Below are 13,208 nucleotides of genomic sequence, written 5' to 3'. Positions count from 1 at the left end.
TTTATATTATATTTGTAAATTATATTTATAATTTTTTTTATTTTGAAATACGATGATAGCAGATTATTCATACAAAATAAAATGTCAAAATACTTTTGTTTAATCCATTTATTTGTATATTAGGTGCAAAAGAATTTAAAAAGTTTCGTCCTGAAAAAGATTATATACAAATACAGCTTTTATCAATGTATCCAAAGAATAAAAGGACAAAACAAAGCCGTTGAGTTGCTCTGTTACTCAATAACAACCACTCACTGCTAACCTCTCTTCCACTTCCGCTTCTTCCTGTTGTCCAACCAATCATAAGATGCGACGTCAACATCCTTACATTGTGATGTCGTCCAGAAGCGCTTGATAATCTGATACCATACAGTCAATGTCTGGTACCTACACTACCACCGCTATACTCGCTCCTGTCTACACCACCTTGTGGAGCAGAGGTGGGGGAGTTGTTTAGGATCTGCCCAAAACAAGATTTTTTCTTTTTCTTTAAAAAACGAAGTATTACGATATATTGACATATCAATATTTTTCCCACCCCTAGTTAAGCTCTTTCGGCCACCATAGCAAAAGCACTTTTCTGCAGTTTAAGAAGGTTACTCAATATAATTCATACTAACAAAGAAACACCAATTACTACACCTCTATCATTAGGTGGTCAGCCCTTTAATAAGGTCACCTCGTCGCTTTCAGGCCAACAGGCACTAAATATGTAGTTCAGCAACCTTTCAGCACAGCATTCTTCTCCAGTTAATAACATTATTGGTGAATATAAAAATGCTAGTAAATACACTGTACTGATTTTATATTGATGACGATTATCAATATGCACCTGTTGATATTCATGTATTTTTCAAAATGGAAATGTGCTGTGATCCCAGGAATACACACAATAATTTATATTATATAATAATTGTTATTATTATTGTTGTTGTTGTTGTTATTGATTAAAAATTGCAGTTTTGTAAACTTCAATCCAGATGGAGTAGCTGAATATCTATTTATGTTTCTCACAGGAAGATGGTACATCCGTGAGGGCTGGCTGAAAGTGGTTCCTACAAAAGGTGCAGAGGCAAAACCCAAGATGTTCTTCCTGTTCTCTGACATGCTGCTGCAGGCCAAGCGATGCAGCCCACTGCATCTCACCAATGGGGACAAGTTTGCAGGCCAGCACACCTACCCACTGCAGGACTGCGTTGTTGAAAAAGTGCTTGGTCACACCAAGAGCCGGGGAGGCCTGCTCAGTGTAAGTGTCAGGCAGCTATCCTTCTGCTTAAATAACTTCTGTTCATGTCATACATTTCTTTCCAAATCATTGGAAGGCACTGGGATATTAATCCAAAAAAGCGTTGAATAAGGTCAGCTGGACTTGTAGAATTTCTTGAAGACGTTTCGCCACTCATCCGAGTAGCTTCTTCAGTTCTGATAAACTAGTGGGAAATTGAGGTTTAAATAGGAAAAACTCTGTGGGTAACACCCACCAGAAACTTGCTTGACCAGAAACATTAATTACCATAATGGCTGATACTTACCTATCCTTGAATGGGGGGAACTGTGTGCCTAGGCTAACTTATCCTATGAATAGAGCTCTAACGAGGCTATTGTCCATGGGAACCTGGAGGCTCAATGTGTGAATGTTGTTGAAACTTCTTGGGGACAGAAGTCAAAACTGAATTATAAATAGTTGGTAAGTTAAATCTCAGTCCACCTCCTCTGTTTAGAGAAGGTTTCTCCATTTTGACATAGATGGCTTCCTTAACTCCTCTCTCAAACCATCTGTCCTCTCTGGCCAGGACTTTGACGTTGTTATCCTCAAAGGAGTGTCCTTTGTCCTTCAGGTGGAGGTGGACTGCTGAGTCGTTTCCTGATGAGCTGGCTCTCCTGTGTTGGGCCATGCGCTTGTGTATGGGTTGTTTGGTTTCCCCAATGTACAGGTCTGTACATTCCTCGCTACACTGAACCGCGTACACTACATTGCTCTGTTTCTGTCTAGGTGTTTTGTCCTTGGGGTGGACCAGTTTCTGCCAGTTTCCAAACAGAGGAGGTGGACTGAGATTTAACTTACCAACTATTTATAATTCAGTTTTTATTTATATAGTGCCAATAACAATACAAATTGTCTCAAGACGCTTTACAAAAACCGGCCTGAAACCTCCAGAGCAAGCCTGAGGACGAGGGTAAACAAGATAAACAAGACAAGATAAACAAACTTCTGTCATAGATACATTGGTAACACGTAGGATCTAATAATATAACACATAGCTCATGATCTTATGTGACAGTTTGTGAGGAACAGGAATCATGAGCAGGTTGGTGAATTGTTCATCTGGTACGAGTGGACGACTGGATGATATAAATTATAAGAGATGGAAAATAAGATATTAGAGGACAGTAGCCAGAGAAGAGAGAGTAGAGGACATGTCCTCAGTGCATCGTACCCCAGCAGCCTAGGCCTACAGCAGCATAACTAAGGGATGGTTAAGTCCAGTCCTAACTATAAGCTTTGTCAAATAGGAAAGTCTTAAGCCTGACCTTAAAAGTAGAGACGGTGTCTGCCTCCCGAATCCAAACTGGGAGCTGGTTCCACAGGAGAGGAGCCTGAAGGCTGAAGGCTCTACCTCCCAATATTAATAATTAATAATAATAATAATATTTGAGATATATAATATTTTAAGAGTGGCCACCTCTTTTTTTTTCACTTCTTGAGTCTTCCCAAGTGGAGGCATCCAATAGGCACCTTCACCAGATGCTGGAACCAGCTGAACCTTGTTAAAGCCACTAGTATCACGGATGCCATTATTTCAGTCACGACCCAAAGTTTGTGATCACAGGTCAGGGTTGGAATGTAGATTACAATATAAGCCTACATTACTATAGCAACTACACCAAGGCAGGAACTCGCCCCAACTTAGAAAGAGCAATCTACCATTTCTGGCGGAGTGACCTCAGATTTGGCTTCAGGTGCTGACTCTCATCCTGGTTGCTTCACACTCTACAGCAAACCAGCTCAGTGTGTGCTGAAATAACAGCCTCCCCGAACTCCTCCATCACCAGAATGTTTGCTTCTGCAGTTACCAAAGTTGCAACCTTTGCAACAAAGCCTTGCGTTTCTAGAGACCCCTTGGCCAATCTAACTTGACAGCATTCTTTTCTGCCAGTGTTCAATAGCAGGTTCTGAGGTTGTCGCCACAACAGGTATGACAACCTTCTGATCACTGCTTTTACTTCACTGGAGTGCAGTGGAGGATATGAAAAAAGCCCACAGAGGCTCCATGTCCCAAACTTCCTTGCAACGCATTAGAAGTCCTCACGCAGAGGGCTTCTGCCAGGCAGTACTTGGTCACTCTCACCTTATGCTCATACATGACTTTTAAGCCCAAAACCTACAGTCAGACAGAGGCAACATGGAGGTGCTCAGTTAGGTACATGCAATTTAATGTCAGAACGTATTTTCTGGATTAATGCAACTGATTAATTGAGAGCAAGGCAATTCTATTAGTTGGTGCTTCTCTAAAACTAGCACTTACTTGGCAGCTTAGTTGGGTTTTGCCTGGTAGCATAAGGTCTGTGCCACGCCAAGCGGGCTGTCTGTCGTTAGCTGGTGGCCAGTCACACAGGCCATTGGTGAGCACCTGTGACCCTAGTTAGTACGTATCACTCACTGTTGGCACTAGTCAGTGCATGTGTAGAGAAACAGAAGGCTCTTCTCAATTTTCATTCTATAATAGCTGAACATTTGTTTAAACATATATTTTCTCTGGAGTGAAAAAAAGTGGCCCAACTGAACGTCATCATTTAGTTGTTGGCTTTCATATGTGTGGTGTGTTCAAGGATTGGTACAGTTAACTAAAGGAACAGAGATCATATAGTATGTTAAGCAACTAATTGACTGTCTTGAGCTTGACTTAAGGAATTGTTATTTTGCTATGGCCACTGTTATTACCTCTGACCTTAACTGACCATGAAAGATTACAGGACCAGTCACACATACCCTTTGCTGCTACTGCCATCTATTGGTGTATGTGTAGATGGACCAATGTACTGTAACTACTTACAGTGAAAGCCTGTATACCTTTAAAAGTAGAGCGTATTCTGAGACGGTTGTTTTTCTGTTTCTTACTGTTAAAAGGGAGTTTTTCCTTGTCACTGTCACCTTAAGGTTTGCAGTTTGGGTTTCAGGCTCATGGTTCTGCAAAAGATCTTGAGATAGTCTAAATTGTTGATAAAATTGAATTGAATTGGATATGGCCTTTTTGTTAGTTCAGTAAGTGATTTTTGCCACACAATTTTGAGAAGGGTGATTTTAGAAAATCACATAATAATCATACATAACACATATGTATGTGCATCTTGAAAACTTGAAAACTGTCCTTCAACACGCTGACAAGCAGTGAATATAAATCAAATGAAAGTATGATTAGAGAACAACAAACTATGTATGACTGTAGTACAGACTGGAAATTATGCCATGATCATTACGATATCATTACATGATGTCATGACATCCCTTTGTGGATGAATAAACTAATCTATCTATCTATCTATGATGATGTGCAGCATCAACTTTTGTGACTTGTTTTATTTTTATTTTTCCTGCACTTTGGTTTTGTGGTACAGTGGTTTTGCGTGTTTTCTCCTCCGGTCAGAATAAGATTAGACCCTGCACCCAGACATTATAGAAGTGTCCATGAGCTTCCAGGAATTTGTTATTTCTAAACTCCTCGAAAGTATAAGCATTATTATCTATAGTGCACAACTTTGCCAAGTACCAAGTCCCTAGCATCTTTGCTGAATTTGTCTCGGCATCTGCTTGTTTTTCTTCTGTTTTTCCAATAATTAATTCCATTTAAACCTCCCCTGTTGTCTGTTCATGTTTTCTTTATCCTCCAGTAACCATTAAAAATGGCATTGGGGGCGTGTCACTCACGTGACTAGCAAAGACCTATTTCTTCTCAGTTACTGTTTTCTGAGAAGAAGAGTATCCTGTCACCCTGGAGGAATATTCTTGTTAGGAGAATGACAGACGTGAGAAGTCTTTGCTTGATTTGGGGCTGACCTCTACTGGTTTTATAATGTTACTGCAGTTAGTTTCAGCTCAACTCTAAGAGAGGCTGGTTATGCTAAATGGTGAAGCTCTAAAAATACAGAAAACTGATAAATCAACAGTACAGAACAGCTAATCCAGTTACTTTTCTATAATGTTTTTGTGTAACCTTTTACACCGAATGGTGTAATGGTAATATATTCAATAAATCACTCTGAAGAATAAACATTTCTTTTGCTGCCATTTTTTAGTTAAATCATTATTATTAGTAGTGTGGCAATAGTAACTCTACCAATGAACAGTAATCATTCGTATTACCAATTAATCAGAGCTATGTCGCAACCTATGACTTTCAGCATTACTTGACACACTTTTAGAACCCCCCTGGAATCTTGGCAGTAATGTTGTTAAAGATAACGTCTTTCATGGTGAAAGTTCCGAAAGTTTGACTAGTAGTGTACATACACATAAACAAGAATATAAATCAACAAGTCAAAGTAAGCGTGGGCGGTATGACCAAAAATGTTTATCACGGTATTTTTCAAAATTCTTACAGTATCTCGGTATTTATTTTTCACGCATAATCACATGTTCACAAGTTTAGAGAGGAATTAATGCAGTAGATTGGCTAAGGCTGGACTATTTTACTGTGATGACGAGTAAATATTGTAGAATAATTCCACACTAGTAGTAAAACAGGTTTGCATGGCCCCGTGTTAGCACTGCCTGTTGATCTGGGGGAAATCTGGGGACATGATCAAGATGAAATGAAGAAACAGGGACAGTTATGGTTTCATTTATTTTGACATATTTAGTCATTTTTAAACTGCTGTGTCTGTAATGTCAATAGCAGCGCGACCGTCTACTGTAACAATTGTAGTCTGCACGCAACCTTTTTTTCTCTTTCATAAAAGGCTAAAATTGGGGACACATTTGGGGACACCTTTAGCCGGGGAATGTCCCCCGAAATCTAAACACGCACCATGCCAATACTGGAATTCAGTATGAACCGGTACAACCCCCAGATTTAACTCAAAGATAAAGACCTATTCAGTGCCAAGAAACTCAATATAATAAATAATTAATTACCCCTAATATCTTATCTTACTCTTACCATCACACCTATTCTGCCAACAAACCTTGTAACCACTCTCCTCTATCTCTTCTTCTTGCAGTTAACCTTCCCCAAAGCCAAACTGCTGCTGATGTCCAACAACCAGGAGGATCTCAATGACTGGTATCAAAGTCTGACCTCAGCTATCAGGTAGACACACGCATGTACACACACACACAATGTGGGGTAAAAATAACCGTAATGTCATGCGATTATTTTAGTTAAAATCCTTCATTTGTGTACATATGTGTGACTTGTTTGCAATACGCAATGCAGAAACATGTGTGGTTCCTGTATGTGACTACACACAAGCATGTGCACGTGTGAGTTTTAATGGGTATCAAACCCTCATTTATCTAGATTTATTTTACTTATTTTATATGTACAGTTTGTTGTTATCTTTATACCCTCATGCCCAAGGAGTCATGAGTTTAGAAAAAGGACATATATGAATGAGACAAACATAAGAACAGTCTTTGTTATAAAAGTTTCTGTATTAGGTCATGTCTGTCACAGTTTTTCTGATCCAGATTATTACAGATACCAGTTAAAGTATTCCAACCCATATTATTGTCTACACTTATGATAATTCCCTTTGTGACAATGACCATCATTTAAGCTAAGTATATGTTAAAGGCTGAAGATGTATCTGTAACAGAGTCAATTACACAGCAGTAATATGTAGTATTATAATTACAAAAAATCTGTGTTAACAGTTATAACCTGATGATGACACGTCCAGCCTCCTGAGTCAATATGTGGAACGTTTGAGACTCAGTTTCTGTACCCCGATGTTCACTCTCGTGGGTCCCTCCTATAAATGTGTCTCCCGCTCTTGCCTCTCCCGTTTTCCTGTTGTACTCCTTAGGAGAGGTCAGCGACACTATAGTCACAGAAATGTCCGTGGAAATGGCCTCTGTCACACTACACTTATAAGTTTATTTACTAGCTTAAACTTATTGTGTAGTATGCTAATATATTTCTGTATCATTAAATTTGTGTAGGAGCTCAAGTTGATCACAATTGACCGGAGGATTTTGTTGTTATTTACATATTTCGTCAGAATAAATGGAGATCTGGGCCTCTTCATTACAACACAACACAGACAACTCTAGAGACTAACCGGTTACATGTCCACCTCCTTAAACTTGGACAAAATATTAGAACTAAATGTTAAGACTGCATCATTAATTATACACAATAAACTAATGGCCACACAGATTCATTTTAAGCTTTCAAATTGTATTAAAAAGTTAAAAGTTATCTGAATGTGTGTTACAGGAAGCTTCACTCTACACAGGCCGCATACCATCAAAGAGATGAGCTGCGTGGCAGACCTCTCCACTCAACTGCCTACAGCGACAACATAACCAACGGCAATCCTAGTAGGAAGAGAAATGTGGTGTGTCTTGTCCACCTATATACACACAGTGATCATCACTAGCAATAACATTAATAATTAATTTTGTACATTATAAAGAAATGTTGAATGTTTCAGAGGCTTTAATACTCTTTCATCTGCTGTTTTCTTCAGATGTGCATTGACACCAGTGAGCAAGCTGAGAAGCCACCAGTGGAGCCAGACTACAGCTCTCCCAAGGTGATGAAGCAGCCTGACATTCCAGGTGTGAGGTTTGATCACTGTTTAATCAGTCAGCAAGCTTAAAAACTACACTTTCACATCATTTTTCCTTCACTGTAAGACATGAGCATTACTGTGCACATTGATGTCCGTGTGGAGTTCACATCAATCTGCTTAAAGCGAAAGTTTCTGTGTGTATCTTAAATCTCTGTTGAATGCCTGGAGGTTTGAGGGAATTATTTTAATATTACAGCAGTTTGGAGAAAATAGTTGACGCGTATGTGCAGTTGTGTTCAAAACAGTAGCAGTGTCTAAAAAAGCGAGTAAGGTGCACAATCCTTACAATAGCTTTTAATTCCATACACACACAAACACACTGGTGCTACTTTAATTCAATGTAATAACCTGAATTAATTCAATTTACATATACATTTTGATTTTGTTGCTTGTAGCTGTGTTTCAGCTGCCTGCCATCACTAACTTACAGCAAACACGATATGTTGACCCTGTCACAGTTTAGCTAGCTAGTCGCTAACGCAGTGTTCACGAACGCCACCTCATTAAAAGTTCAGTGTAGACCCTGTGCAATTAATCCGGTTAATGTGCAACACGAATAATATCTATTACTCAATTACACAAATGGCAAATAGAAGAAACATACTCCCCGAAGCCCCATCACTCGCGTTGGTGGCCATGACTGATCTCTGTCCTACCTGTGTCGGTGTTGCAGCATGATCAATGGAATGTAATCTGATTGGCTGGATGTAGGATGAATTGAGACAGGACTCGATTGCTTCTGCCTGGTTAGCCGGATGTTGAGACTGGCTCTTTTTGAGGTTGAAATTTTTTAAGGTTGAATTCTTTTAGGGTTAAATTTTGGAGATGTTGAATTTGTGAGGTTTCATTCTTTGACGTTGCATTTTTTAAATGTTGAATTTGATTGTAAACTGAATTTATTTAGAAATTAATTCTCAAACTCTAATGGCAAAGAAATACTTCCATATAAGAACTGCTTCACGTCTCTGTGTTGTCTGGAAACAACCAGCTTCTGCCACCTGTCAACGGATATTTCACTCCAGGACAATAGGTCTACATTGCATAATTCCTCCGACTTTCTTCATTTTTCCTCAGAAACATTTTTGTGGTGTCATCCCACAAGTTTTCTATTCTGTTAGATTGAAGTCAAGTGCAGGGATTGAACTGACCACTATGTGCCACTGTGACTCAGACTGCAGCTGTTGGTCTGCATGGCAGTATCGTGTTTCCACTTTAGTATTACCAGCTGCTTATCCATTACTGCAATTTTCAAATTAATTGTTTTGGGTCAATAAAGATGGAACACATTGAGCAAAGGTTAACTGATGAGGTTCAGAGATATAAACTTTTGTATGACTTGTCTGCAGTGAAATTTTGGCCAAATTTTCAGTCGCCATTGTTGATAGTGAAGTAGGAACTAGAAACAAAAATTAACCAAGCAGGCAAAAAAAGACACAGTCCCAACTAGCATGGGAAACTGATGAGTGCACAAGTGTAAATGGCTTGCACCGACCTGGCCCTAATAAATAAATAAATACCTGCCAGAAATAGTTAAATAAATAAATACCTGAATATATGCCAGAAATAAAAAAATAAATACCTAAATATATGACATAAATTCTTTTTTTTTTTTTTTTGTCCATTTATTTATTTATTGATGCACGCACTTCACATGCACAAAATGTTATTCAGATGAGTGTGATGTCCACACTGGCTGAACTATCTCCGCTGGTTGATTGGAGAATGCACAGATCGACCGCTGCAGCTTCTAGGTTTGAAATAAAGTTTATACAATTATATTCAGAGGATCAGATATTATTTCTTCTATTTTAATTAAGTAAAAGAACTGAATAGAACTGTTTCTTTGTATGTGTGTGTGTTTTTTGATACGCTACAAACATCATGTACCTGGACACAGACTCAAAATATTGTATTACTGTTAAGCTTACTGTCTGCATGCAAAGTATCAAAATATTCGTTCTCAGCGTAACTAATCATCCTGTATGATAGTCACATATCTGATGTTTGCAGCAAAGAAAACTACAGGAAAATTATTTCAGAATCCTGTGAGTTCTGGTCACATTAATTCCTGTTAAACAGGTGAGTGAATGGAGCTGATGACCAGTCCAAGATGGCGGCCACGCGGCTCCTCAGCTCCGTAGACATATATACGTATGTGTATGGTCAGCTCCTACAGGTGGAAGCAGTCAATGCAGCTTCTACTCTTTATTATGTCTATGGGAGCCAACGCTGGGCATACTGGCCATCCGACCGTGTGGCAGATAGACACAGTCAATGGATGTATCACTTCCTCCAAATATCTGAGGGTGTGCCGGTGTATGATGCTAAATGCAACAGGCTATCAGACAGGATGCACTGCAAAAAGTAAATAGTCCTGAATGACAATCCAAAAGGCGTTGGATAAGGACAACTGGACTTGTAGAATTTTCTTGAAGACGTTTCGCCACTCATCCAAGTAGTTTCTTCAGTTCTGAGAGACTAGTGGGAAGTTGAGGTTTAAATAGGAAAACTTTGTGGGTAACACCCATCAGAAACTTGTACCTGGCTAGCTGTGAAAAGACATGTAGATGTGAAGTGGTGCATCAATAAATAAATAAATAAATGGAAAAATAAATAATTAAATAGCATTTATGTCATATATTTAGATTTGTTTAATTAATTATTTCTGGCATATATATTTAGGTATTTATTCATGTAATTATGTATTTCAGGTATTTATTAATTTATTTTTTACTGTGTCAGAATTGGTCCTCCATAGTCTTCACATGTGTCTTTTACCTGCTCAGTCTTCATGGCCGACAGTTATCCACTCCTACTATTCACAATCCTCCAACACACCTATGATTCATTTTATATTCTCAAACTGTCATGTATCATCATCAGCTATATTTTGTATTTGTATCATCATCATATTCTGTATTCTCCATGACAGATGTAAGTTTATCTTGTTTTTCCTGCTGTCAATTCCCGGCCGGTCTTAGGCAGATGGGTTCTGCTCAAGGTTTCTTCCTGTAAAAAAGGGAATTTTTCCTTGCCACTGCCACTGACTTCATGCTTGCTCTGGGGATTTCATGCCGTGTTTTGTAAAGTGTATTGAGGCAACTTATATTGTTATTGACGCTATATAAACACAATTGTTGCAGTGCTCACAGGTTAGACTTTTTGATTTCCATGGAGCTGATCATCAGCTGAGTGTTCTGTAGAAGTTTTCCAATTTCTTCCACGTCTTTTCGGTTTTGGTTGCCATTTGCATGCATATGGGATCATTTTAGCTTAGCAGCTGTCATCATTTTCTACACTAGCCCTGTGGCTCAGTAGGTAAAGTGGAATGTCCACAAACCAGAGGGTTAGCGGTTGTGCTTGTGTGAGTGAATGAGTGACCCTGTTCTTCTGAGCAATGTGTGGAATGAGACATTTTATTCTGATTTTCAGAGTAATGACCTATAACCTGTGTGTGCAACTTTTGCTTGCCTTCATCCTTAAATAATAGTCACCTTTTTGACATAACTACTGGGTCCATTGTTTCTTATTACTCTGACAAACCAACCTGTTACATTTGCCAATATAATTTCTACCAAAAACTGATTGCCCTGGTTAGTGATGTTGGACAGTTATTTATTTTTATTTTTTTTACACAACTACAACTTACACATTTGGGAAACCTATTCATTTTTGTCTAATTTTCCACTGAGATCTCTACAGCAGCTGGCAGTTAAAAAATTGTCCAAGCACCAGATTAAAATAGAATGTGGGAGATAACAGGCTAACACACCAGTATGGCCATCCTTTCCTAATTTTAAATAAGATGTAGTCTTTGTTTATTTTTGTGGTCGCTTAAATTCTTAATCCATGATGTCTGAAAATTAACTGTATATCCAATTTACCATTACATAATTTGTTAGTATAATTGTTAGTAAATGTTTGAGGCTTAGGGCTGAATTTCTTGCTGCAATGTACTGTAATGTGCACGTCACTGAATAATAATTTGAAACTGTTTGTCTGTCCTGCAGTGCAGAGGCGCCCCCTCCAAGCTGTGTGATACATTGATGGATTTCTGCGAATGGAATTCAGTCTGAGATGGAACTGACTGCCGTACAAATCATATGTCGGAAAGTTTTACTTCAGACTGACCTTTGTGATTCACTGAATTTCTTTGCCAAATATGACTTACCATGCTATATATGCTATATCATATGCTCTTCAACACAAAGTCCGAAGAGGTTTGTTCAATTTTGAACTATTGTTTCTGATTCTGTCATGTGCAATATTAACTATATTACTTACCAAATATCTGAGTTTCTGGTCAACAGCAAAAATTATTTTCCTTATAGAAAGTTACAGCGGCGTTATTTATGAGTTTACTTCTGCAAGTTATTTTTCTAGGACTGTACCTCAATGCACCAACACTTAATTCCATCTTTGTTATTTTTCTTTTACAAGCTGCAGGAGCATGCACACTCTGATTCAAAGAGAGGGAGAGAAAAGAGGCTGTCACGTCATTGTAAGAGGGATCAGTTTGGGCTGCAGATTTTTTCTTCATTATTAGAAGTAGTCAGGCAGGTTAGGCCTTTATGTAATAACCTATGAAATGGCCAGTGTTAAATAAGTACCACTAACACACAACATAATGTTAGATTCTACCAAATAAAAAAATACAACCAAATGAACTAAAATGTTTTTAAAAACCATTCCCATTAATCACCTTTTAGCCAGTCAGTGAGGAAGTGATACATGTATTCAAATTTTCTATACTGAAATAACCGTTTTAATAAAACAGACCTTAGTGTTTGATTGAATCTTTACATATTTGCATTATGTTTGATAATATTGATTATGATAGTTATGTTTAATTTAATATTGGCCATTAGAGCATTCCATAACTGTATCTAGAGAACTGGTTACACCCTGATGTACATGGATGTACTATACTTCACTAATTATTACTGTTGGAACAACAAAACCAGCCTTGACACACTGCTAGATAACCATTCATTCAATGCAGATGCAGACTCACTCCTTATTACACTTGTCTGTGTTGGCTGTATGATTGCCAGATGTACAGTACTGGTTTAACGCTTTTGTGAGCTTGACTGTGGAGAATTATGACCACAAACACACTAAAATCTGCATCCAGGCAAGATAGTCTGGTTAACAAATATAAAGACATGTGTGCTGACTGTCATGTGTTTTCAGTTACAGCATAATGCTTAGACTTAATCATACCCAATGATCTTATTCTTCATCTACAGGAAATTGCTTATATTCTGTTTTTGTCATATATTTTATTAACCCTGTTTTACATGGTTTGTCTTAACCTGCTTTTAAACTTTAAGATGCAATATATCACATATAATTACGTGTTATAATTGTAGATGGAAAAGGTAATTTTCAAATAAAAAATCTACATGAAA

At 38.1% G+C, this 13,208-nt stretch overlaps 1 protein-coding gene across 3 annotated transcripts in view; it reads left to right on the top strand.

Annotated features, from left to right (window-relative positions):
- Positions 1 to 13,208, top strand: part of arhgef39 (Rho guanine nucleotide exchange factor (GEF) 39) — a 43,256-nt gene extending 30,048 nt beyond the window's left edge. For 2 of the 3 annotated variants that reach the window (XM_047575839.1, XM_047575837.1), the window contains 5 exons: positions 1,017 to 1,246; positions 6,220 to 6,308; positions 7,440 to 7,560; positions 7,693 to 7,758; positions 11,808 to 13,208. In XM_047575839.1, coding sequence (XP_047431795.1) covers positions 1,017 to 1,246; positions 6,220 to 6,308; positions 7,440 to 7,560; positions 7,693 to 7,758; positions 11,808 to 11,873 — 572 coding nt within the window. In that variant the 3' untranslated portion in view covers positions 11,874 to 13,208. Of the gene's footprint in view, positions 1 to 1,016; positions 1,247 to 6,219; positions 6,309 to 7,439; positions 7,561 to 7,692; positions 7,784 to 11,807 lie in introns of all 3 variants that reach the window. The other variant, XM_047575838.1, reaches the window with a different exon arrangement.

Source organism: Mugil cephalus, chromosome 22, assembly GCF_022458985.1.
Source record: "Mugil cephalus isolate CIBA_MC_2020 chromosome 22, CIBA_Mcephalus_1.1, whole genome shotgun sequence".
NCBI lineage: Eukaryota > Metazoa > Chordata > Actinopteri > Mugiliformes > Mugilidae > Mugil > Mugil cephalus.
The sequence above is the reverse complement of the archived record's forward strand: the minus strand, read 5'-3'. Positions and strand labels throughout refer to the sequence as shown.